The sequence below is a fragment of the Lagopus leucura genome, unplaced genomic scaffold (assembly GCF_019238085.1).
Source record: "Lagopus leucura isolate 7727_CA_CO unplaced genomic scaffold, USGS_WTPT01 Super-Scaffold_100035, whole genome shotgun sequence".
Lineage (NCBI taxonomy): Eukaryota > Metazoa > Chordata > Aves > Galliformes > Phasianidae > Lagopus > Lagopus leucura.
In genome coordinates, this window is record NW_024962284.1 from 555,456 (window position 1) to 580,808 (window position 25,353).

Here is a 25,353-nt window from a genome sequence, read left to right on the forward strand (position 1 = left end):
CGCCGCCGCCGCGGCCCGCTGCCGGCCTAGCCCCGGCCCATCGGGCCCCCCTCCCCCGGCCGCCCGCCGCTACGGGCCGGCAGCGGGGGGGCGGCGGCGGCAGCTCGCGGCTGCCTGGTGCATCGCCGCCGCCCCGTCGCGCCGGCAGCGGACACGGCCGGGCGGCGAATGAATGGAACGGCAGCGGCGGGAGCGGAGGGAGGGGGCGCGGCGCCGCCCGGGCCGAGCGACGGGGGCGTCGGCCAATAGCCACCCGCCGGGACGGAGCTTCTACCAATAGGAGCGCGGCGGGGGCGGGACCGGAGGGGGCTCCGCGCGTCGCCACGCCAACGGGCCAGCAGCCGCGGGCCGGGCCATAGGGGCGGCGGGGGGAGCGGCTTCGGCGCGGTCCCTGCTGTGTGTGGGAGCGGCGGTGTGAGGCGGTGGGAGGGACGGAGCTGTCTGTGCCCGAGGGGGGCGGCGGGTGGGGTGACACGAGGGGCGCGGACCGGCTTGTAGCCCATCGCCCCCCGGTGCGGGTTTGGTACATCCCTGCGTGCCGCGCCGAGGCGCTGCGGGGCCCGGCCGGGGAGCGGGGAGCGGCCGCGGTGCGAGCTGGGATCCGTTCCTTTTCTCTTCCCATCCTCTTCCTATCTTATCTCCATTCGCTTCCCAGCCCCGTCCCATCCCAACTCTATCACCATCCTCATTTCTACCCCCGTCCTGTACCCATGCCAACTCATCTTATCTCCAGATTTTCCCCTCCCTATCTCATCACCAACCTAGTCTCTATTTCATCCCATCCCAATCCCCATCCCTTCCCCATCACATCTCCATTCCCATCCCACAGCTCAGCCAGGCTGAGACCTCCCACAACTCACTGCACCCCTGCTGCCCAGCCTTTTCAGAGCAAGTGAAATTTTTTCTCGTCCTCGCTGCAATGCGGGACTGGAAACGAAAACAGAGGAAGAATTCAGCAATGAGAAAAAAAAAGAAAAAAAACAAAAGAAAAGAAAAAAAAAAAAGAAAGAAAAAAAAAAAAAGACATCTGCAGCTGGGGAAACTAGATGGCACCCGTGCTCCAGGCTTCACGTCCCCGCCGTCCCCGCCGTGCTCACAGGCGGGTGCAGAAGGTTAATTGGCTCATAATTAGGTGCAATTTAGATAACTATGCAGTGCAGCTCGTATAGCTGTCCCACCGGCTGTGGAATCTAACTGGACATTAGGGAAATTCATGTTGTTGTGCCCAGGGAGCAGCACCCTACGGCCTCCCCCCAGCACTTCCCCAGAGCTGGATGTAGGGCTGAGCTTTGGCCTCCAGTGCCTTTTGGGACAGCCTCAGGAGAGAGCATGAGGAATGTGGGGGGGAAAGGAGTCCCAATACCATGGTGCGACGGCCATGATGTGGGTTTTCTCCATCAAGTGCCTAGAGAAAACCATAGGGGTTGGGCTCCCAGTCCATGGGCTCCCATGGGCTGCCGTGTGGTGGGGACATGATGTACAGTTTCCACCAAACATTGTGCCCAACCTCAGGGCTCCCAGTACTACATGATGGAGTCAAAAGGACAAAATGTAGAGTTTTTCCACCAAGCACCCAGGCTTGATCACAGGGATGGGAGCCCTATTGCCTCTTGACAGGAACACAGTTTAGGATTTCTCCATCAACCGCCTGGAGTCAACTTCAGGGGCAGGGGTCCCAGTGCCCTATGGCGGAGATGTGATATAGGGTTTCTTCACCAAACATCCAGGCTCACCACTAGTCACGGGAACCCCATTGACACACGCTGGGGACACGGTTAAGGCTTTACCTCTCTGACGCCCCTACCTCACTACTTCTCTACCAGCCCCGCACCCCACAGCCCGACCTGCGGAGGCCGGGTGGGGGACACCTTCGGGGCCGGCGCCTGGCGTTCGCAGGGGGCGGGCGGCCCTTTTTTCCCTCCCCCTCGCTCAGCCCTCCTCATCACCGGGCTGCAAGGAAACGAAACTAGCTCTCTCCATCCTCCCCTCCGGGCGCCTCCCCCGAGCCTCATAGCCCCCGAGCCCCAGCATGGAGCGGGTCCGCACTCCGGGTCCGGCGATTCCACCGTACGAGCCCCTGATGGACGGGCTGGACGTGGAGGGGAAGACCCGCAGCACAGTGGTGACGGTGGAGAACCCCCTGGTGCCTCCTCCCCGCGACCACTTGGCCTGGTCGCTGTGCACCACGCTGTATGCCAACGTCTGCTGCCTCGGCTTCCTGGCGCTCGTCTTCTCCGTGAAGGTTGGGGAATGGGAAAGGGGGGGGACAGGGGATGGGGAAGTGGTGGTATCTGGAGAGGAATGGGGGGGGGGGAAGGGCGGGGGACGGTCATGGAGGATCGCTGTGGGGCTCACAGAGCTCCCCGATCCCAAACAGAACCGTGGAGCTCCAAAAGTCCCAGCCATGGGTGCCCCGTGGACCCTACAGAGCCCCGGGCCTCAAAAAGATCCATGGAGCCCCCAGATCTCTGCTGCCTGGTTGCCCCATGGACCCCAGAAAGACCCAGGGACCCTTGAACAGACTCATGGTGCCCTCAAAACCTCCAGTCTCAGGGTACCACGTGGACCCCACAGATCTCCAAAAGCCCCTACTGGGAGGTGCCCTATAAACTCCATCGAGCCCCTGACCCTGGTGAAACCCATACATCTCCCAAGAAACCCTGACTCTGGGGTGTCACATGGAACCCACAGGCCCATCATCACCAGAGGGAGCCCCATGCCAGGGAACCTCTCCTACCCAGCCCCATTGACTCTCCTGTTGGTCTCCCCAGTCCAGAGATCGCAAAGTCCTGGGTGACTACAGCGGGGCGCTGAGTTATGGCTCCACTGCCAAGTACCTGAACATCACGGCCCATCTGATCAACATCTTCCTCATCATCCTCATCATCGCCCTGGTTGCCAGCGGCACAATTGTGGTGGCCAACATCTTCAACCACCACCAGCAACACCCTGAATTCATTGGACCCACTTAGTCACTTAGTCCATGTGCAGAGCTTCGCTTGGGGCCATGCTTTCCTTGCTTCTTCCAACCCCCTCTCCAGTCACCGTATGAAAAAGCACCTCAAGACTCGCCTTGCTCTGGCAGGAACCGACAAAAACTGGCTGTAGGAATGGGAACTCCCAGACTTTGCTGCTTGCCACCTCACTCTGCCTTTTTGCTATTGCTCCGAGTGCCTGTAAAAGCCCTTAGGGAAGCACCTCATCAGTTTGGAAAGAAAAAAAAAAAAAAAAAAGGCACAATAAAGGTATCTTTCACTTTTGTCTCATGGCTCTTCTTTTTTAGAGGATGGGGGTGGGAGTAGGAGAGCCTCCATAGCGATGCTATTGAACAATTGTCCCCTTTGTCACTCTCTGGAGCATGACAGGGATTACAGAATGATTAAGGTTGGAAAAGACTTCAAAGATCATCTCATTCAACCATCAACCCATCACCACCATGCTCACTAACCATGTCCCTAAGCTCCAAGATGTGACAGGACCCAGGTGGGTGAATCCAGTTCACAGGTTTGGACAAAGTGGACCACGGCAATGACAAGGGAACAGGGGTGAAGTATCCCCTACCCTATCTCTGGTAGTATGCATGAGTGGGCTTCATTTGGAGATGAGGAAACTGTGGGTGGGATGACCCCGTCCCAAACTCCAGTGATGCTGTGCTTCCCTGAAATGCTTTGAAGGGAAAGTGAGATGACGATACCTCTTCCCTCCTCCCTGGAGCTTTTCAATATCACAACGCCACTCCCATCCCAGCTTTGGTGTAAGGCAGAAATCATGCCTACAGCTCCAGCCACGTCCAAAATGACCCTGGAAAGGCCCCAAGCACCCGACCAATACTCCCGGACAGAGATGACCTGGCGAGGGTTCAGCTATGTGCTTGGCCTGGCTTCCTGCTCCCCAGCTCTGTAAGGGCTGGGGCCCCACAGAGCTGGATGGAGAAAGCCTTTTTCTTTATTTCCCCTCGAAGAACAATGACTCCTGCCAAGAAGCTGCTCTCATGAGCAGGACGTCCTCCTTGCAAAACACAACAGCCATTTGTTGCAGGATCCCTGGCAGCCTCGGCTGGGTGAATCATTGATTCCTACTTCTCTTCCCGTAAAAGCAAACAAACATGTGCTGGATCGTGCCCTCCCTGAGCACTCCTCTCCTCTCACTCCATCCCCACTGGCCCCACCAGGATTTAGCTGAAATCCCCCCCAAAATCATTTTTTAAAACGCACCTCCCTGATCAGTTGTCACATGCAAAACCCAGTACATTCCACAGCCAAAAATGTGACATCCTGTCATCCCAACATCCCCTGGGGAGCACATCCCCAGCCCCAATGGGCACCATAGGGATTTTCCATGCATGGACTCTCCCTGGGGCTGGGCACCAGTAGGCAGATGGGGGCATTAGGGGGATGCACGGGCAGAGCAGGGGTGCTCGCAGGACACGGGGGCAAATCGTTCCTCCTCCTGCAGGAATTGCTCCAGACTGCTGGCAGGTGGCCAAAGAGCCTTGAACTCCCTGCCCTAACGGCAGAGGCAAGAAGGGAGCAGGCAGCAGGCTCAGCTCCCTGCATAACCCACCCCAAAAGACCTCCAGCAGACCCCAACCTCACTTTGCAGACTCTTTCCCCCCTTGCAAGGAAAGCCACCCCTGCATCTTTGTTTCTCACCCAAACCCTCTGCTGCTCAGCCCCTTAACTCTGCCCACACCCCCAGGACTTTGTCGCCTCAATGTATTCCCATCCCATCATTTGTTTGAATGCAAAAGCAAATAGAGGAAAATGCACAGAGGGGTGGTGATGCCAGCAGGATATTCACACCAAGCTCATTAAGATAAGACTGCAATCAACCCCACTTACAGCGAGAAGGACACCTGCAGCTTTTTGGGGGCACAGCTGTGGGTTGCTGCTGGAGTTTGAGCACAAAGCCAGATCCGCAATCCCCTCCTCTATTCGCACCCTTTCCCCTCCCTTCCAGCCTCTCCACTTAATTACCACTGTGACCTAATGAACCTCATTAACTTGAGAGCATGCCAGAAAAAGAGCTGATAGCTTTGGTATGAGCAGTACTGGGGAGCACTTGGGTTTGCACGCAGGTGGTCTTCACAGTGGACAGCTGCTGCTCCAGGCACGAGCCCTTGTCTGAGTGGGCCTCAAAACCCACAGCTGCCTTCATCCCATGTGCCCCAGGGGTCAAGTGCACCCCACACCCCCCCAGACACCTGCCCCAATGGACTTTGTCCTGCGCCATCATGCCATCCTTTACACCGCAGCTTTCAGATCACCGTGCCCACGCTGGCACCGTGGGCATAAACCAGTTCCCAACATCTCCAAAGGGAGTTTGTCCCTGGTAGGATGAGGACTGCCCACGCCCCGGTGCCGGGCGGGGTGTCCCCACCCCAGCAAACCCTTCTGCTCACCTATAATAGGTGAGGCTGTAAGGGCACAGGCACTGCAGCTGCCTTCCGGCACCATGCAGAGCTACCCGCAGCACACCAGCATTGACATGCCGCCCTACGGGCAGAATGTCATCACCACTGTTCCCATCTCACCACAGCCACCCCCCAAGGATTTTGTACTCTGGTCCCTCTTTAACTTTGTGCTGTGCAATGCCTTCTGCCTGGGCTTCTGTGCACTCTCATACTCCATCAAGGTAAGGCAAAAATCAACCCAGCACCTCCCTGCTTAGCTTTGAGGTCTGCCCTCCATGCTACGGCTCCCAAATCCCATCCCTTTTTGTTGCATCATGTCTCAACTTTCCCCACCCCAATCCCATCCCAATGTGTCCCATTACGTCCCATCTTTCCTTGTCCAATCCCTTTACCATCTTATATTGTCCCAGCTTCCCCTGTTTTGTCCCATCATGTCTCACCTTCCCTCACCCATTTCCAATCCCATCCCGCTTGCCCTACCCTACCTTTCGTCATCCCATCCCAGTCCCATCCCGTCTTGTCCCACCATGTCTCACTTTCCTCTATCCCTTCCAACCCCATCTGTCCTATCCCACCTTTCTTCATCTCAATCCCATCTGGTCTCATCCCATAGTATCCCACCTTCCCCCATCCCTTCTCTCATCCTGTCCCACATTGCCCCAGACCTCATCGCTACCTCGCTTTCTCCTACCACATCCATCCCTATCACAGTGCCTCATATCTAACTTACCTGACACCCACCTTTGGAGGACAATCTGCCACCTTTGGGTGCTTTGCCATCTCCAAGGCCCACAGAAGAGGGGCTCCCAGTAGGCACAATGGTTTTGGCTCCTCTAAATTATCCTTATGTCAGTCCCAAACTAGCTGACACCTCCATGAAACTGCAAATTCAGCTCCTGCTCCCACTCCCTCCCTCCGTCCTTCTACCCACCCTACTTCCAGTAAGGAGCAGCTGCTCCCCGTGTACCTTCCCTTTATTACCTTTAAAGCTAATCATCCTTAACAAGCACTCTGGGAGGAAAGGTCAGCAGCTGCCAGTGCCCCAAGAAGCGCCACATAGGCATGTTAGGATATCCCTGGCCTTCCTCACAGCTTTCTACCTGCAACAGGAGGAGCTAGCAGCACAAGACTGCTGACTTTTAATTAGCCATTAAGGAATTGCTGTTAGGCTGCTGTGAGCTATGTTTCCCATCAGGGTTGGCTTCCTGAGGGTCTGACACCCTATGTATGCCAATGAGGGTGGTCGGGTGATGATGATGGACAGAACCTTTGATGTTTTGGGTTTCATCACCTCCCTCTTCTCCCTCTGCAGTCCAGAGATAGGATAATTGCCAAGGACTTTGTTGGTGCCACCAGCTATGGAAGGACAGCCAAGATCCTTAACATCATTGCGCTCTGTGTGGGACTCTTCGTGACCATCCTCTCCATCGTCCTGGTGTTTCTCTACTTTCCACTCTACGTTGTGCAGCCCTGATCTGGCCTGATGAAGAGGAGCAGTGCTGGGGTCCCACTCCTCCTCCCCTCTATCCCTGCTCACCCGGTGGTGCCACCCCCACTGAGGTGACTGTTTGAGATGACCCTTGGGGTGAGCTCAAGACAAATAAAGCTTCTTCCTCGTTCTACTTCTGTCTGAAAATGTTTTGGTTTTAGGGTTCAGGAGGTTGGGGCTGCCCCAAAGCTGACACAGGGTGCTTGGGCAAGAAGTGATGTGTCTGTGCTGTTCAGTAATTTGCCTTCCTGCGGCTCCTAGGGGCGCTCAGAGCCACCACACCCAGATTCGTTTCTGTGTCATCCCGTGCAGATAGCCACAGTGTCTCTACAAGGGGCAACAGTAGGGTCCCACTCTTCCTTTTCTCCTCTGCTCCTCCCTTTGGCAGTTTTCCAGTTCCTCAGAAGCCGTTTTCCTTCCCCCCCCCCCCCCTCCCCCTTTTGCTCCCTGCGCCCACGCGGTCAGTGCCCCCACACCCGGGGACTGAGAGGAGGGGGACGAGGCGCCGAGCCCATCGAGGGCTGACTGCTCTGCCTGAGTTCTGGGAAGCCGGGGGCCGGCGCAGGGGCGGTGCGGGGCTAGGTTTCATTTTCCGCAGAGCTTCCCGTCTCCCTCCCATCCTCGCTCCGCTCCCGGCCATGAAGCCGCAACAGGCGGAGGTGAGCATCCCGCTGCACCCACCCGGGCGGGGACCGCCCCTCTCCAGCGTCCCCCAAGAGCAGCCCCGCGACTTCGTCCTCTGGTCTCTCTTCAACGTCCTGGCAGGCTTCGCTCTCGCCTACCTCGGCTGCTTCTGCTTCCCCTCGCTCATCTTCTCCATCAAGGTGAGATCCCCCAATCCTCCACCCCTGACCCCGGTACCTCCTTGCCAACCCATCCTGGGATCCCTCGACTCGGGGTCCCCCAAGCTGATCTCCCCTCAAACCACACCCTCCACTTCCATTTGATGCCTTATGATTTGGTGGCCCCCAACATTACTACATCCACCCCAACTCTCTTATTTGGGATTTTCTCCTGTCTACTGGGGTCTACCCTCTGTCCACAATGCTCCCCAGTGCATCCCAACAGAACATGATTCCCAATTTCGGGCATTCCAACCTGGTGCTGCCCAACTTGACCCATCCAACCCAACATGCAGACTTGGGTCCTCCAACCCATAACTCACTAAATCTATGATGCTTCCCTACCTATCTGAGCACAACATGATCCTCCAACCCCAAGAACCCCAATCCAGTGCTTCCCAACCTTACCCCCCCAACCCGTGATCCACTCAATCCACAGTGCTCCCAACCCATCCCAACATAATGTTATCCTCTGACTGCAATCTAATCTAATGCTGCCCAAATTGAAAACACCATCCCCTGTCCCACCCAATTCACAGTAGCCCCAACTCTAACCTAATGCATCCCTGACCCAGAACTGCCATTCAACATAACATGACTACTCCCTGATTTGGGACTATCCAATTTGGTGACCCCAATTGCCTTCCCTGACACCCTCTCAGTTCGCACCCCTCTGAGCCTTCCAACCCCAAAATGTGGAACTGTGTGGGAGCACATGGGCATCTTCAACCCCTGCTTCCCACAAGGTCCCACTAAAGCACCCACGGTGTCCCAGCTCTACCTGACAGCCCCATGAAGCCAGGTTGGGTCCCCCATCTTCCCTATTCCCATCCTGAAGTTGGGTCTTCCCCACTGAATCCCTGTTTGTCTTCCTAGGCTCGTGACTGCAAAGTGCTGGGGGACCTGGAAGGCGCCCGGCGGTACGGAACCCGTGCCAAGGTTCTGAACATCATTTTCTCTGTGCTGATAGCCATCGGTGTGTTGTCCACTATTACCATTGCCATCGTGCTCCTCACCATGAGCAGCAGACAGATATAGCAATTCTGCCACCAACCCACTGTCCTGTGCTGTGCTCACCCCCATAACCCCACCAAAAATGTGTCCCAAGGAATTTCTGCTTTGGGAAAGGGTTGCAGAGCCCTGTCCCCTCGCTGCATGTGGCATGGCAGGGATGGGTGGGAAGCTCCTTTCTCTACTTCTCCTAGGCCATGCTGGTATTTAACCAAGCTACAGCGTATGCATGGATTGCCATCGCCACAAATAAAGCTCCTGCTCACCAAGCCCTGCTCCTGTTGCATTATTCACAGCATGGATGGAGGAGAGTGACCTGGAGTACCTTCATGGCATCCTCCTCCTCCTCCACCCCCACTGCCTTGCCAGGCATCTCCAGCACGAGCCACATTTTGTCCTATAGATTCCAGCACAGCAGAAGAAGGAAACAGCAAATTTCCATGCTTTTCTGGCCCCATCTTCCTGCAAAGTCCCATCTCCTTCCAGGGAACCATGAAGTGCTTTACTAGAAGTAACTCTTACGCATTTTAGCATTAAATTCCTGTTTATTCCATTCTTGTAAGGCTGGGGGAAAGAAAAACGTGGAGTTTTTAAGGGCACTTGGTTCCGTTACCTCAGGCTGTGTAGCAACAGGGATATTCCCTTATTGAAGCAATTGCTCTGAGCAGCATTGAAAGGCACGTGATGACACAAACGCATCCTCAATGACTGCAGCTTTGGCACAGGGGAAGCTCCAGCCAAGTTCAGTTCACACTTTTCTGGCATCCTGACCACACTTCTGTATGAGGGATTTCCTAACAACACAACCTGAAGGGCTTGGTGGAGGCACCAGCACCGTGAGCTGTTCCATACTGTCTTGTGTCATGTCCTTGGGAGTGACAGCCACTCGGTTCCCACCCTGTCCCACAGCAGGGCTGGAGCCACCCGTGCCCCTGGTGCAGAAGGAAGGCAGGCTCACGAAACCAACTTTGTTTCTCCTAGCTTCCAGCCAAGCATTTCTGACAACCACAGCTTGGCAAGGGCTGTAATTTCTCTGATTTATATATAGAGGAGCTGAGGCTGGGCTGGAGACAAGGACGATATAAAAGGGTCTGCTCAGCCCCACTCCTGCAGCCAGGCTGGTGGAGCCGGAGAGCTGCGGGGTGCCCCTCTCTGTGGCCATGGACACATCCTACCCACGGGAGGACTACCTGCCCATGACATCCCACAAGCGGGACTCATCTCCCACCACTGTCACCTCTGCACCACCCCGTGACCACCTCATCTGGTCCATCTTCAACACCATCTACATGAACTTCTGCTGCCTCGGCTTCGTGGCTCTTGCCTTCTCTGTCAAGGTAAGGCATGGCTGGGCCCCAAGTTGGGATGTTCAGGGTTATAGAATCACTAAGGTTAGAAAAGACCTCTAAGATTCCCAAGCTCAACCCCACCGTGCTCACTGACTGCGCCTCTCAGTGCCACATCTCCATGTTCCTTAAACATCCCCGGGACGGTGACACCCCCACCTCCCCGGGCAGCCTGTGCCACTGCCTCACTGCTCTTTTGGAAAAGCTTTTCCTAACATCCAACCTGAAATGATGCTGGAGGTGTCTCCACTCAGACCTGTCCTCCAGAAGCAACACCTCCAGCTGGACAGAGGGACCAGAGACAGGCTGGAGGAAACTAGGAGGATGCCTAGGAGTACCCATGGGGATCCACTGCTGCCCCCAATATCGGCTCTTGCAGGCACGGGACCGGAAGGTGGCAGGAGATGTGGAAGCTGCTCGGCGCTTCAGCTCCAAAGCCCGCTGCTACAATGCGCTGGCCACAGCTGGCAGCGTGCTGCTGCCGATCCTGCTCACTGCTTTGGTGGTCACCGGTGTCCTCCACCTCTCCAAGCTCGCCCAGGACTCCGTGGGCTTCTTCAGCAACCAGTTCAGCACCAGCGATGATGAGGATAAGTGAGCAGTGGGCAAGGGGATGGCAAAAGCCTCTCCGCAGCACTGCTGATCCAGCCCTGCCGTGCACAACCCCATGCTTCTTGGGGCAGCTATGTTATTTGGTGTGGTTATTTGGTGTTGGTGGTAGTGTTGTTTTTTTTTTAATCTCTCCCTTGGTGCTTAATATTTAAATCATTAAATCATTTCACCCATCTCGAATCTGCTCTGTGTGCGTGTGTGTGTATGCGTGCATGCACAGGGAAGGGACTGTGCTAACAGATGATATAGCTCTTAAAATCAGAGAACCATTAAAGTTTGTAAGACCAGCAAGATCATCTAGTCCAACCAAATGTGTTTTGTACGCTCAGAGTGTCCCAGTTCATAGCTGGAAGCCTTAATCCACATTGCTTTAGGGTGTGCCAGCCTGAAACAGTAGGGATGGGAGACACTTCTTGGATCAGGAAGGCAACAATTGGGCCAAGCAGACCCCTCCCAGGTGGACCAACTCATTGCAGCACAGCACAAGCCCTGATTAGGTCCCCAAGTCAGGAACAGAGGGGATCTGCCTGTGGTGACTGTGAGCTAGCAGGAATGCTGCATCCTGCAGTACATCCCGTTTAACTACAGAAGGAATTTCCCCATGGCTCCAAGGTCAGAAAAAATCCTCACCCGTACGGCATGGCTGTGGCTTGAATCTCCCCAGTGCTTTGCAGTACTGCTCCAATGGCAAAAACAGCCGTCCACATGGAATGGACATCATAGGGGACCATGAGCAGCATTTTATCCCCCTCTCCTTCAATAAGCATCCCATAGGTCCCTTACCAAAGGGCGAGAGAACAGAGGATAGCGTTCATCCCACCCTGCAGCCACTGATGAGGGCCTGATGAAGAGCCAGCTCTAATTACAAGGCAGAGGACCCGCCATGTCGCCTCCCCTAAGTGATTCCACATGCTGAGCAGTCACAGGGCTTTTTATAAACTCCTGGAGTTGGCTTACAGAGCAGAGCAGGGAGCATCCTTCCTTCCCCTTGCTCGAACGGCTAGGGAATGCATCCCTGAACCCACAGGGCCAGAATAACACCCAGCTTCAGCCTTGTTGTTGTCCACGCTGCCTCCAAAACCCTGTAAAACTCGAGAGCAGGAGGAGTGGAGCAGGGCATCCAGAGCTGAAAACAGCTCTGTGCATCTGGAGACTGCTGTAGAGATGGAGAACTTTCAAGAATAAACAAACGGGGGATGTTTAGGAAATGCATCTAAATTACTCACTTTCAGGCACTCAGCTTTGTTTGTGCTCCTCCCACTTTCCAGTGCTGTGAGTCCTGCAGCAGAACCAATGCTCACACTCACAATTAACAGAGCGGGGCATTCTCTTGGCAGCCTCAGCACACTCATATCAATACGGGGATGGTGCAGGATGTCCACACATCAGTACGGGTGGGTTTGATGCCCATCATGTAAAGCCCGGACCCATGAGGTTCAAAGTCCTTTGCTGGGCGCCCTCCGGATGCATCCAGCAGCTGTGGGGAAGGAGATGCTCTGCCCTGGAATCAAAACAACACATGTGAGACACAGGAATGGCTTTTCTCTGTATTATCTTAATTTTTAGGAAACATGGTCAAGCAAAGACTTCCTACATAGCTATGGAGCAGGAAGTGCTGTTTGATAACTTCAAGGTCAGTGCACAGAGTTAACCCTGGTAGAGGTCGCACCTTCATGCAGAGGAAAGCACTGCCCAGACTCCTCCAGCACCACCTCCAGGGGAGGGTGAAGGGGACACTTAGTTGCTGCAATCCTCATCTCCTCCTTGGTGATGGTGAACTTCAGCTTGCTGCCCAAGTAGGAGACACCAGTGACTTTCAACTTGTTGACATCATTGGGAAATGCAGGGTCAAAGCGAAGGTTGGTCTTTGTGATCCTGGAAAGGCAGGGCAAGTCAGTTCTGCTTTGCTAATAGCTTTGTGGAGCAAGCACACCCTGAATTATCCTGAGGCCCTCTCCCATGACTCCTTTTCATTTTTTTTTTTCGCAGAAAAAGTCCTAGGTGTATCCTAAAGATGTTCAGGCAAATCCCAAACACTACTAATCCCAAACCTACTAATCACAGAACCATGGAGTGATTGGGTTGGAAGGGTTAAAGATCATAAAAACATGGACATCTCAAAGACCACCTAGTTCCACCCCCCCTGCTGCATGCAGGAATGCCAATGATTAAATATGGCACCAGATTAGGATTCCCAAAGCCACAGGGATGGGGCGTCCACATCTTCAAGCATCTGTTGAAAGGCTACTTGGGTTGTCACCCCTCATCTCAGTGCCCTAAGGTGTTTCTTTTCCTCAATTTGTGGTCTGGAGGTTGGATTTAGAAAAAAAAACTACACACACACACAAAATCCACCATGTTTTTTCGCCTTATGGTGATACCTTAGAGCAGCTCTGCTGGCAGAGTGTCAGGAATGCCCTGCTCTGGGATGGGGAGGGGAAGGAGTACAGGAACAAGCAGTGAGAGGCAGAGCTGGCTGCGATCACCATTGAAATGCAGCCACACAAAGCGCAAGTATGGGCTCTCGGCCACATACTAAAACCGAGCAACAGAACACCCAGATAGCTCAGGAAAGCACCACAATGTTTGCAGTTGGGGTTTTTGGGATGCACATTCAGCTTCAGCAAGACCCAACCAAATCAAGAACAAACAAACCAGCAAAGCTATTAGCAAATATCTGCTCTCAGCTCCATGGTGGTTGGGCTGAAGAGCTTTAAGTAGCAAAGAGGAACCCTTTCTCCTAGACCCTACCCTGAGGGCTGTGCACCGGGATGCAACAGCACATTCTGAAGACACTGAGCTGTGCGCAGCTGAGATTGAAGCTTTCAGCTAGTGGCACAGCGTAAAAACACACTGTTAGGGCAAGGAGGCTTTGCTGGCAACCAGAAGGTTCTTCAGTCTTATCCATCCTCAATTAAATTCTAAGAATACACTCCAGTGGCTACAGCTTCAGGACTGAAACCACCCGGCTGCTCCAGAGCTGAGGCATGAGCCTGAAATTATCTGAGCAGCACACCAGCTTCCTTCTCACACAGCTCCTGGGGCTCAGCAGGACATATCCTCTTTCGTACAGATCTTATTTTTGGCCTTTTGGCGTGAGAACAGCAAATAATCTTCCCTGGTTTCTTGCTGCTTCAGCAGCATCACAAACTGTCCCCTCAGTGACATCCACAACCACTGGGAGTTATCATGCAAAACGAACACCAGTGGCCAACCCCAATACCCCTAGTTCACCCATTAACAGCGCAATTCATTCAGAGCAGAGAGCAGATGCTCTGCACTAGTTACTGCAGGTGCCTTTTTTTTTTCACAAGCAACAGGAATACTGAGTTTTCCAGCCACTTGATAGTTGCGTAGAAATTAAACAAGACACAACAGGAGTCTCACCTGAACCCTGTGTAACCAAAGAGGACAGCCTGTAAGAATCCGCCCATCCCTGTCAAGAAGTTCACAGCTCCTGACCCATCTGAGTTCTCCACCCAGATCTGTTCCAGGGAGAAGAGGAAACAAAAAGAAAAATGTCAGCTGTTGCGTTGGGACTCTTCACACAGTTAAAGGTGTTTGTATATGCTTGCTGTTGCTGTCATATATCTGGGGCATTGCAATGATCATATCCTGCTGCTCATCATGGAACAAGGTGGTGGCTGGGCTCTGATGGGTCTCCAAGTCCCACAGCTCCATCCCTTCCCCATCTTCCCCAGGCAGAGGGCATCCTAGGGTGACCATGATAACAGACTTCAGCTTTATGCTGCTTGACTGGAAGAAGATGGGTCCTGGTTTCTTTTTGGAAGTGTGCAGAAGAGATGGAGTGAGCGATCACCTAGCTCAGTACAATAATCTAATAACCGAGGGACCACAAGTGCTGTCAGTGAGACAGGGCCTGCTGGGAAGCAGACAAGACAGAACCAAGTGGCACTGGCCACATGGCAGCAGCTGACCTTGAAGGGCTCAGTGATGTTGCTGAAACACTTGTTCAGTTGGCACTGCGCTCTCTGCGTTTCCTTCAGCTCCAGCCAGCCCACTGCAAACATGCTCTGAAGGAGAGAGCAGAGTGGGTCAGTGCCCACCGGTATTGAGTGACTCAGATAGAAAGGACCACACTGTGGGTGAGTTCCTCTTACCCAGGTCATGGCTGGCCCGCTCAGCGTGGTGACGGGCTCATACATCACCAGGTCATTCCTCCTCACTTCGGGGTGCATCGGGTGCATCAGGGGGAAGCCCAGCAGGATAACATCAGCTTGTTTCACAGGCTCACCTGAGAGAAGGGATCAGAACTGAGCCCAACCACATGCCTGCCACAAATAATTAACTCACAGAGGGAACGGATCTGACACAGAATCATAAACTTAGGCCAATAAAATCCACACCACAGTGGAAAAGTGGTGGAACTCTCTTCTGAAGAGCTGGGAGACAGCTCAACACTGCCTTACTAAGGCAAATGACACAGAGGAAAGGGGCAATAAGCTGGGCGTGCTCTTCCTCTTGTATCAGACTTCCAGTAACCAGAGGTTATAGGACATTCATTACGCAGCACTTGACTTTGGAAAGATAAGCCTAACTGTCAGCAATGGGTTCATAGCCACCACAATGCCTGCAGCCCAGTGTCTCAAACTCTTAAGGCCTATCCTCTTTGTACCCCAAATTCTTAATTAGATGAGTCCTATAATAAGAAAGGATCCACCAAAATGCAGAAAGGAACACTGCAAATCAGGTCCTCTGTACTGGCAATACAAATGCTGAGAGAACCAGTGCTCTTTTGTTTCAGCCCACATTTCCTGTCTTGCAGGCTTAAAAAGAAAGAGGCAGGCTTCTGAACTGCATGCCCCTCTACCCACCTGGACTGTAACCGTCATACTCAGGGTGATATTTCCGCACTGCATCAAAGGGCACTTTGACTTTCTTTGCACATTCCACCCACTCCTCTGGCACAGGGATCAAGAAGTCCTGAGCAATGCTGGCTGCAAAATTTAAGCTGAAAAGAAGTGAGGAACAGTGCTTCATGTCATGCTTGGGTTGCTGGGGCCCCTTGGAGAGAGAGGAAGAGGAAAAAGGGAAGAAAAGAGTGAGCATTGCAAAAAAGCAGTTTCCTAGAAAGAACATGGGATCAAAGTCTAATCTTTGGGTAACAACTTTCATTGCTGGGACTTGTAATCTCCAAATGACTAATTATTTCGACGTCACACGCTGCAAGGAGACAAGCACTGCTGAGAAGGGGAGTTCCTCTCTGTCTAATGTAGACACCTGAGACATCAGATGTGTCGTTAGGTGTCATCATGGAAACCCATGGGAAACCTATTTCTTTCTGCTGATGCAGATGAAGGCAGAAGAGACCAACTTGGACAGAAGTATGGAGCCAGAAGAAAGGTGCTTGCTGCCTCCTCCTCCTGCTAGACAGATGAGAAGAAAGATGGGCCAGAGCCTCAATAAGGCATGCGCATTACCTCCTCTGTGCCACGGCATTGGTGTAAGCAGAGTTATCAACCTGGTGGTGATACTCGTCTGGGGGCATGACACCTGGAGGAAGGTAAGACAAAGGGGACACTTCACTCTGCAGCAGGACACTTCACTCTGCAGCACACCCAAGGTGTGTCTCAAGGAAGTGGCACAAGAACAGGAACACCTCCATTGTATTGATGACTGCCCATGTTGACTTGTGTGGTGGGAAAAGGTGTTGGTATTTTTGATATATGAGGTCTGACTCAGAAGTGTATCCTGATGAAAGTACAGTCCTTTCAACCAAAACTAGCTCCTACTTCTGAGCTAAGACAGTGTTGGGTGTTCTGCTCCCACAGGCCCCACCATGGATTCAGTTCTTAACAAAACCCCTGAGGTGGCCATTCCTCCCATGAATTTGGCTTCATTAACATAGAAACGCCCAAAAGCTGTGGGTGCCCCATCCCTGGAAGAGCCCAAGAACCCTGGGCAGCTTGGCCTGCTGGGGGGCAACCAGTCTATGGATGGGGGCTGGAGCTCAGTGATCTTTAAGGTTCCTTCCAACCTATGATTCCCTGATTGTCTGGGGTCCATTCTTTCCCAAAATGCACTCCTGGCTTTGGTAATTTTAGAACACTCATCCTCACCTCTTTCCCTTCTTTGCCACAGTGTGGGTGTGGGTTCTCTACAACCACTGGGCAGAGGGAGACATGCTGCCCAAGCGTTCTCACTGATCATCACTAACAAATCTCAACAAATTCAATGATCCTTGTGGTCCTTCATAAGCCAGGATATTGTATGATTTAGCTGAGAAAGGGCAGATCATCAGGCAGAAGATACCTTATCCTGAGGGCACCTTCCTCACTTCAGGCAATGCGACCTTTAAGTTATTAACTGTGTGTTTTTCCCTAGGTCCAAGCTCAAGTCCTTCCCTTCAGAAGTACCTCGGATGTGGTAGCATTGCTCCTCCTCACTCCACACCATCCTGCTGCACCAGTATTGAGCCACGGCATTCACCAGCGCCCAGCCTCCATCAGTCCTGAACAGCTTCTGGTCCTGGAAGGAGCCAAAGCCAGAGAAAGACAGGGAGCATGAGGGAGATTCAACAGGGTCTAAACTGTGACAAACACTCCCTTTACCTGTGTGGTATAGTAATACTGCTCAAAGGCCATCAGAACATCCCCGGTTATGTGAATTTCTTGGGCTCCATAAATGTCCTCAGGACAGACCTCCTGACCAGTAGCTGCGCTCTCCCATGGGAACTTGGCACCCTGTTGGGAGAAGACATCCATGGAGCAACTGAGCACACCTTGAAACGATCATCCTGGTCTACCACATGCAGGCAAAACCTAGCTCACAGCCCCTGGCTCAAGGAAAGCCTGACTATCCTTCTGGGTGACATTCAGCTCCACATCTCCATCCCCACCTCATAGCCTTGTTCCTGTGCATTGAGTAGAGCTCCTTCCAGCGTGCGAATCCGGTACTCCAAGATGGCTCGGGCAGCTTTGGGATAAAACAGCAGGATGTTTGGGAACATCCAGGTGTCCTGGAAACATGCAGGCAAAGCAAAGTGGTAAGATGGGTTGGTAGGGCAGCCAAATGCTCCTGTCTGTTCAAGTCCACCCCCGGTGCTGAATGCTGTGACCATGACTATGCCACTACTTAAGGATGCTGTCAGATGTGTCCAATGCATGAGGGACTGTTTCTACCATCACAGATGCATCCAGGTGCCCATGCCTTCAATTCCCTGCCAGTCACCTCCCTGGTATCTCACTAGGATAAGCCCAGAAAGATCTCCTGCCATGCTAGAGAGGGGAGGCCGGAGAATCTGACGGGTCAAAACCACATGTTGCCAGGAAGAATGCCAACAAGGTCCACAGGACTGAAAAGCCCTTGCCCACTGAAAGACCAGGCTAGGTAGGAGTCTCAGCACCATCCAGCTGTCCTTCCTGTTCACATCACACATGAAATATTCAACTGCAGAGCTGTTTGTACTCATTTTGTGTGGCTGCTCTGAAAGCAAACCCAAGCCTCTTGTTGGGGAAAAGCCTCCCAGACCAACTTGTTTATTGAGCACACACCAAACTTAACTTGAAAAGCAGAATATGCCCATAGCAGAAAAAATATTTCTGTTCTTACAGTAGTTTGGGCACAACAAGGCTCACTGCTGCCACCAACACAGGGAGAAGGTGGGCAGGTGTCAATTCATTTAAAGAAGCAAAAATTTGGTGACTGTACTCTACTCTATTCTACTCTACTCTACTCTACTCTACTCTACTCTACTCTACTCTTTGGTGACCGTATTCTAAACTGAAGATCCTTTTGCATTAGCCTCTCTTGTGTGAGCAACCCAATCTGTGCTTCAGATTTTAAGTCGACAAAGGGATCAGGGGCTCTATGGATGAAGATGGACCTCAGTAGGTGTTTCCAAAGGAGAAGAAGGATGCTCTTCTACAAGAGACCACTGCCAAACATCCCTTTTGCCAGTAAGGAGACCAGCAGTCCCATGCTGAGCCTCTCTACCCCAGTCACTCCTCACAGCCCCCAAGCAAACACCAGCACTGCCTCAACCCACCTGATCCCAGAAGATGTGCCCCCAGTAGTCCTCGCCCCGTGTGCCATTGGACAAGCCACCAGGGCTGATGCCATGGAAGAGGAATCCCGGTGTATCTTGGGGGGGGATGGCACTCAGCAGGTAATAGAGACACCCATAGAGGGCCTGTCTCAAAGGCAGTGGGCCTTCCAGGTCCACACAGCACCCTCTCCACAGAGCAGCCCAGGCATGGGTATGGGAGGAGTGCAGGGAGCCAGCTGCTACGTGTGCCAGCCCTTCGCTGTAGCTCCTCTTGGCCTCCTCCTCACTCTCAGCCACAGCTGTCAGGAACTCCCAGCTTCGCTCCTGCTCCTCCTCATGCAAGGTGACAGCTCGCGGCACAGGAGTCCAGAGCATATGCACAGTGGGCTGGGGTCCCCCCTCCACCTCAGGAACCAGTGTCTGCCCATAGACGTAGCTGCAGGAGATGGTGAGGAATGGGGAAAGGGAGAGCAAAGCACTGTGCACATAGAACCACAGAACGATTAGGGTGGAAGTGACCCAGGAGGAGTTAGTTCTGCCCTCTATTTCCATTAAACATCTGCAGCAATAAGCTCCAGTAATTAACTAGCTCCACTTCTTACACCATGTTGAAATGGAGGAGTTGGAGTTGGGTTGGAGGTGTTCAAGGCTAAGTTGGATGGGGCCCTGGGCAGCCTAGTCTAGTATTACATGTAACTATCGGTGCCTGTGGAGGGAGGGTTGGAGGTTCATGATCCTTGAGGTTCCTTCCAACCCAGGCCATTCTGAGATTTTGTGACCTCAAAGCCCACCAACCCCAAACCTGCTATGAGCTGGGTGCCCCCCAGCAGCTCAGGTTGCCCAAGGCCCCATCCAGCATGGCTTTGGGCATCTCCAGGGATGGGGCACCCACAGCTCTGCAGGGCAGCTGTGCAGGTTGAACTGCCCCTAGCAGCTGAGTATCTTTCCCCTGTTCCCATCAGATGACAGACTGATTACAGCTCCCTCACGGAAGCCATGTTTAAAGGTTGTCTCCTTCAAGATCACTGTCTTTTCCAAACTCATTTCTTTGTAACCACGTGTAGCCTCTGTGGTCTCTGATGCCATTTTACACGTAAGCATAAGTAGTAATTTCAGAGTCACAACTAATAAAAACTATTTCTATATTTAATTCTTTTTGCCTTGCCTGGCAGAAAGAAGCAGACGTACACAAACCTCAGTGATAGTTACCATTTCATTCTAGCTCTAGCTGTATGTTTTCAGTTTGTCTCCCATCTGTGAGCAAAGCAACATGATATAGCTTAGGCAGGACTCGCTCAGAGCTAAGCTCTTGGTCCACACTCACTATGCTCCTTGGAAGTCTGGTCCTTCCTGCAGGTCCAAGTCCTGGCTTTTTGGCACAAAAGGAGTCTGGAGCTGCACAGTGATGGGCTGGCTGATGCCAGCTGATCGCCGGATGGTGATGCTGAAGGCCATCAGGTGGACGAGGGAATGGTGAGCATAGATCCTGTGTGTGGCTGTATAATTGGTTGACTGAAGCTTATGGCTGAAGGTTCCTGTAAGTGCAGCAAGAGCCTTTTTAACCATTGGGTTCTGATGTTCTGCTTTAGCCTCCCAGTTCTACCAGTTCCTATTGGCAATGGAACTGTCTTTCCCAGGTCCAGATCCAAAAACAAGTCTTGACTGGGCATTACTGTTAACACCCTTAACTTGACCAAGCTGGTGAGGAGTGATTTGTGCCATTATATATTTTACTAAGCTTTGTGTTTGAGCAGCATTTGCTGAGCTTAGCACCAGCAGGGGCTGGAACATGGTCTCAAATTTGCTAGCTCTTTTCTCCACTTGCTCCAACACCAAATTAAAGGAATAATATGGGAAAGTAAGGCCTTCTGCATGCTGTGTCCGCTGCATTACTTAGAGATTACTTAGTATTCCATGCAGCTCAGACCTGAAATCTGCCAAATACCTTCCTCCCAGAAGGATGAGCAAAAACACCCTCCTTACCATTCTCCCAATTATACTTCCCAATGTTCTACCAAGATCAGAGCTGGCTATTGTCCAAATATAAGAGAAAAAACTGTTACAAACATGTAATGGAGTTCACCTAACATAGTCACTAGATGTCAACAAAACAAATGCCTGCATCTGAACAACGCAGTTGGATGCCTATGAGAATCAATGAAACTTAGGCTACAGTTCATCCAATTTCTTCATAAACTATTGAGTTTATTGACCAAACATCTTTTAACAACAGAAAGATATCCTGCTCATGTATTGCTCTTTACCTGTCCGTGTGTTCAAGGTGAAGGTCTCAACAGGTACATCCCCATCAGGCGCTGTCATCTTCACATTGACTGGGCTGGGGATGTCAGCACGGTGTGTGTCCCCCACCGCCCCATTGTACACACCATTGACATGAAGGATGTTGCGGTAGACACGTGTGCCCAGGTAAGCATTGGTCACTGTAGCAAGGAGCCGTGGGTCGGAGGGCAAACAAGTAGAGGTGAACACAGCAGGGTCCTCCTCGCCATTAGCCATCACTAGGCGGAGCTGCAAAATTAAAGGAAAAAGAAGACAATAAAAAATCAGAGGTGGGTTGGACAGGGCGTTGCCAATGGTTCCCACCAGAGCCTCCATCCCATGGCTTTCCTCCATCCCAGCTTTCCTTCCACTGTCTCAGGTGGGTCTGCTGCACGCAAGCTCATTTCCCTTTGTGAAACTTCAGACATCTCTAGGTGACCTGCCTACCTTACCCAAACCTCACATGCTCATTTCTTTTGTTGCTTTTCCAGTTTTTCCCCTCTTCTGTTGCCCTCTCCAGGTCGGGGTCTCAGCAATTTTTCCCAACACATCCCATCACATGTCCATCTTCCTCCCAACGTTATCAAGTATTCATTTATCCTTTATCCTCATACTACTCCTACACCTCATCTCCAGCTCAGCATGTTATCAGGCAGGAGCTGTATAATTAATGAATTTTTGGGTACGTCTCTACAAACATACACACAGCGCCTTGTAACCAGCACTGGGGGTACTCGGCACTGCAATAACACCAAAAACCACAGAGGTGGGACATGGATGGGCTCTGCAAGCAGAGCTGGGACATGGGCTGGCTGCACCCCAAAGCTCACAGGGTAATCACAGTCTGCTGGTGTCAGGAGGTTGGATGGCGAGGAAAGCCTTCCTCCTGCCTGCTGGGGGGTGAAGGGTGTGGGAGGTGTGCGGGTGAGGCCTTGCCTTGCGTTTCGGGTGAAAACTGCTGCCGTGGGGCCCTGCACAGGGAACAGCGGAAGTTACTCAACACAGAGAGGAAGAAGGAAATTGCTTTTCTTACCTCCCCTTCCTTATTAGCAAAATCAAACAACCTTGATCCTGGAATGTGGGTTTGCTCAGAGGAACTGCGCTCAGCATGGAACTGTGCAGGGAGAAACTGAAAGAGAAAAGTGGTCAGGCAAAAGCAATCCAGGAAATGCAGCAACGGTTGCGTTCCTGGCAGAGAGCCACAGTAACACTCCCTAAGGGATCATCAACATAAGCAATCACTGACAAGAGCCACCCTTTGTCTCTGACCAGGCTGTGACCCTCTTGCTTACCTGCTGAAAAGCCAGGCTTTATCTCCCAGATTTACTGCTGTGTAAGTTTCCAGTCTTTGAACTTGTGCTAGCATTGCAATTCTTTCCGGTGCTGGAGGACCCCTCCCTGACTTGCAGCATGATAAAGGCACAGGCACCATCCATCCCCATTCCTCCAACTCCAGTGCCTTTGGACGTTGTTTAAACCCCACAAACAGGCAGAGTACAGGAGGGCTTCTCACCCTGATTTCAATTCCCAGCCCCTGCATGCTGGTATAGATAGGCTGCAATGCCCGAAACTCATCCCTTATCATCTCCTTCAGCAAAGGGAGGTGAGCACTTCTCTGCAGATGTGCATTTGCACTCCATCAAACGAGAGTGAGAGCACAGCCCATGTGGCACTCATAGGGACAAACAAATCTCATTGAGCAGAAAGATCTAAGGTCGGTTCCTTGTGGGTGAACAGAGACACAGAGAGCACAGCAGCCAGATGCTGGGCCTCTCCTAGCAACCCCCTGCCTCTGGGCTGCTGCTTCAAGACGATTATCAATCCTATGCTGATGGAGTAAATACTGCACAGCTGTCCCACGGGCTGCAAATCCATCAAAAGCCAATACCTGACTCAAAGCTGCCATCGGAAGCAAACCCTTCAGAAGTGGCACCCAACCCCAACCCCATCTGCACCACAGAGTTTTGGGAGCTGTGAATAGGGTCACAGAGAGCAAAGCAGCACTCCCAATTCTATGACTGCTGGCAGCCCTTCTATGGAGCTGTTTGTAAGGAGAGAACAAAGCCGGGTTATTCAGCAAAGCAGGGACATGTCAAATGGAAAGGACATGACTTTTCCCTCTGCACACCATGGGGGCAAGAGCCAGGCTGGAGCCTTCCAACCCTTTCTGCTGTAGGGTCAGGGCAGGAGGAAAGCTTCAGCTGGCAGCTTTGACAGTCCACAACTTGCAGGACAGACAATACTACATTGAGGCACTTGGACGTGGCTTAGCGGGTATGGTAGTGATGTATTGATGGTTGGTCTTGGTGACCTGTGAGGTCTTTTTCAATCTTAGTGATTCCATTTAGGGACATGGTTTAGTGGGCACGGTGATGATGGGTTGATGGCTGGACTTGATAGGCACAGAGTTATTAGGGTTGGAAAAGGAAGGGGAGGTAAGATTCTATGCAAACACCCGCATGCGTGCGATTATAAGCCTGTGCATCCATTGGGCCCCAAGAGAAGAAAGAGAAGCCATGATTTGGACAAGTGCTTTCAGGCATTAGATCTGCATCACTCCAAGGATGCATTTTGCAATTGTATGGATTCAAGAAAACCTCCCCAAAATAGGTTTGCTCTCCAGCCAGAGACCTTTCTGTGGTGCCCTATTTCTTCCCCCTGGAGCTGGAGGAAAAGGAGGAAAAGGAGGAAAAGGGGGAAAACAGAGCCCTTTAGGAAGATCCTGACATTTACAGGCCCCTGCAGCTCTCAGGAGAGCCCTGGGCCCTGTGCCCAGTGGTGACAGCAACAAGGCACGCAGCTGCAGCCCAGCAAGAAGGCATTCAGCGCGTCAGCACCATGCAGGGCTTCCAGAGGGGCTCCCGGCTGCTAGCTGCACTGCTGCAGGCACAGAGGGTCCCCCGGGCTGGGGTCACCTCCAAGCCACCTGAGCACCCTGTCTCTCCTGCTGTAAGTAGCTGGTGGGGGTGTTGCAAGCAACAGTAAGGGGATGGGGGAGAGGGAAGTAGCTGGGGTCACAGATCAATGCTTTTCTTGGAATTTAAAGCAAGGTTTGTGTGTTTGGAAGTGGGAGTAAAAAGGAACTTTCAGTGGCACAGCCAAAGTGGATCCCCCTATTAAGAAGCCTGAAAGTACCAGGAAGAAGGTGGCAGTGGTCCCCCACCAACACAGGGCAGCCCCATGTCCTATTACCCCCCCCCCCCCGCCCCCAACACCAATTTCAGGGGACACTCACTCCCACAGCAGCTGTTCTCAAGGGCAGGGGTGGGTCCTGGCATCACTCCTTCCTTCTGCAGTGGGGATTACCCCCCACCCAAGCAGCAGCTGCAGGGATCTTCCTGGGCCAGGTGAGAGGAGGTAGAAAGAAGGAACCCTATGCCAGAAATCCCGGATAGTTCTCACCAGCAGCCTTGGCTTGGTAGGTTTACCCAATCTGTCTTTTCAAGGTCTGCCACTCTCAGGAGAGAGAGCTGCTCCACAAGCCCCATCTCTTCTTTTAGGTGAATAAGAAATAAAAGGGACAGCACAAGGGGGTAAGTGCTGCCCTTGTGTGCCAGGAATGGTAGAGACCTCTGCAGGCTGCTTGTCCCTTCTCAAAGTCATCTGAAAGTCAGGCACGGCTGATTCAGCAATGCTGTGAGCCCAGGCCTGGGTCCCACTGCTGACTGACAGCCACCAGTCGCTCTGATTCCCCAGCCAAGGTATGACTAAGACAGAGCAATAGGAACCAACTCAGAGAGTGGCCAGCATGAGCTGCTGCTGGAGGGAGCTGCAGGGCTTACCCAAATTTCCTGCAGCCCCCAAGGGCATTTATCTGAGCCCAGAAAGAGCAAGAAGTGCATCAGATTAGTACAGTGTCTAATGCAGTGTGCCATCATCCTGAAATCCCACATGTGCAGTCTCCTCACTAATCCCTCTCTTCCCTTTCCTACTGGCAGGAGCAAGCCATCGCGATGACTGTGATGTTCACGTGCCTGCTGGGACCTGCAGCCTGGGTCCTGGCCCATGTGAAGCACTACAGGAGCAGAGCAGACTGAGGAGAAGAACTGAGACCACAGAATGAGTCTACACCAAGGGAAGAACCCTCTGAGCATGTTCATTAAAACTCATGTTGGCATGAAACATCTGGCTCTGCTGGTTTTTCTTGGACCATGTGCTCCATTGCAGGAAAATGGGTTTGTTCTCTTTTCCTGATGCCACACAATCTGACAGCTCAGTTGGCAGGGAAGATCAAAACATAACAGCAATGGACTAGGGGGCAATGGACAATGGAAGGGGCAGGCATTCAGAACTGAGTCACCCTGAAACAAGAGGAAATTTGGAACAAATCTGATTAGAGGGAGAAGGGTGGG

General features: G+C 52.5%; 5 protein-coding genes and 1 long non-coding RNA gene across 12 annotated transcripts; 5 read left to right on the top strand and 1 right to left on the bottom strand.

Annotated features, from left to right (window-relative positions):
- The first annotated feature begins 1,934 nt into the window (after positions 1-1,934).
- Positions 1,935-3,261, top strand: LOC122186233 (dispanin subfamily A member 2b-like). Its single transcript, XM_042882721.1, has 2 exons — positions 1,935-2,242; positions 2,772-3,261. Exons 1-2 carry the CDS (start codon positions 2,030-2,032, stop codon positions 2,970-2,972), a joined length of 414 nt encoding a protein of 137 aa, XP_042738655.1. The 5' UTR covers positions 1,935-2,029; the 3' UTR covers positions 2,973-3,261.
- A 2,193-nt stretch (positions 3,262-5,454) lies between these two features.
- On the top strand, positions 5,455-7,140 carry LOC122186201 (interferon-induced transmembrane protein 3-like). Its single transcript, XM_042882654.1, has 2 exons — positions 5,455-5,634; positions 6,726-7,140. Exons 1-2 carry the CDS (start codon positions 5,455-5,457, stop codon positions 6,885-6,887), a joined length of 342 nt encoding a protein of 113 aa, XP_042738588.1. The 3' UTR covers positions 6,888-7,140.
- A 272-nt stretch (positions 7,141-7,412) lies between these two features.
- LOC122186200 (dispanin subfamily A member 2b-like) lies at positions 7,413-9,024 on the top strand. Its single transcript, XM_042882653.1, has 2 exons — positions 7,413-7,726; positions 8,621-9,024. The coding sequence occupies exons 1-2, from the start codon at positions 7,541-7,543 to the stop codon at positions 8,780-8,782; spliced, it is 348 nt and encodes a 115-aa protein (XP_042738587.1). The 5' UTR covers positions 7,413-7,540; the 3' UTR covers positions 8,783-9,024.
- A 91-nt stretch (positions 9,025-9,115) lies between these two features.
- LOC122186199 (interferon-induced transmembrane protein 5-like) lies at positions 9,116-10,893 on the top strand. Its single transcript, XM_042882652.1, has 2 exons — positions 9,116-10,092; positions 10,481-10,893. Exons 1-2 carry the CDS (start codon positions 9,916-9,918, stop codon positions 10,697-10,699), a joined length of 396 nt encoding a protein of 131 aa, XP_042738586.1. The 5' UTR covers positions 9,116-9,915; the 3' UTR covers positions 10,700-10,893.
- PGGHG (protein-glucosylgalactosylhydroxylysine glucosidase) lies at positions 9,287-24,611 on the bottom strand. Of its 7 annotated transcripts, none has more exons than XR_006181087.1 (16): positions 24,237-24,611; positions 22,035-22,130; positions 20,986-21,250; positions 20,046-20,256; positions 18,722-19,199; positions 17,573-17,692; positions 17,286-17,417; positions 17,091-17,202; positions 16,155-16,227; positions 15,549-15,685; positions 14,835-14,968; positions 14,652-14,747; positions 14,101-14,198; positions 12,383-12,588; positions 11,940-12,214; positions 9,287-11,098 (listed from the first exon to the last, which is right to left on the bottom strand). XR_006181087.1 is itself a non-coding variant. In XM_042882649.1 (15 exons), the coding sequence occupies exons 3-15, from the start codon at positions 21,236-21,238 to the stop codon at positions 12,150-12,152; spliced, it is 2,073 nt and encodes a 690-aa protein (XP_042738583.1). In that variant the 5' UTR covers positions 21,239-21,250; positions 22,035-22,130; positions 24,237-24,611; the 3' UTR covers positions 9,287-12,149. The 7 variants fall into 7 exon arrangements, 5 of the variants coding, with proteins under 5 accessions (XP_042738583.1, XP_042738580.1, XP_042738581.1 ...); XR_006181086.1 differs by having other exon boundaries at positions 9,287-11,795; XM_042882649.1 differs by having other exon boundaries at positions 9,287-12,214; positions 18,722-19,157.
- On the top strand, positions 23,386-25,123 carry LOC122186202. Its single transcript, XR_006181088.1, has 2 exons — positions 23,386-23,950; positions 24,940-25,123. It is a non-coding gene; the product is annotated as an uncharacterized LOC122186202 (long non-coding RNA).
- Positions 25,124-25,353: the final 230 nt, after the last annotated feature.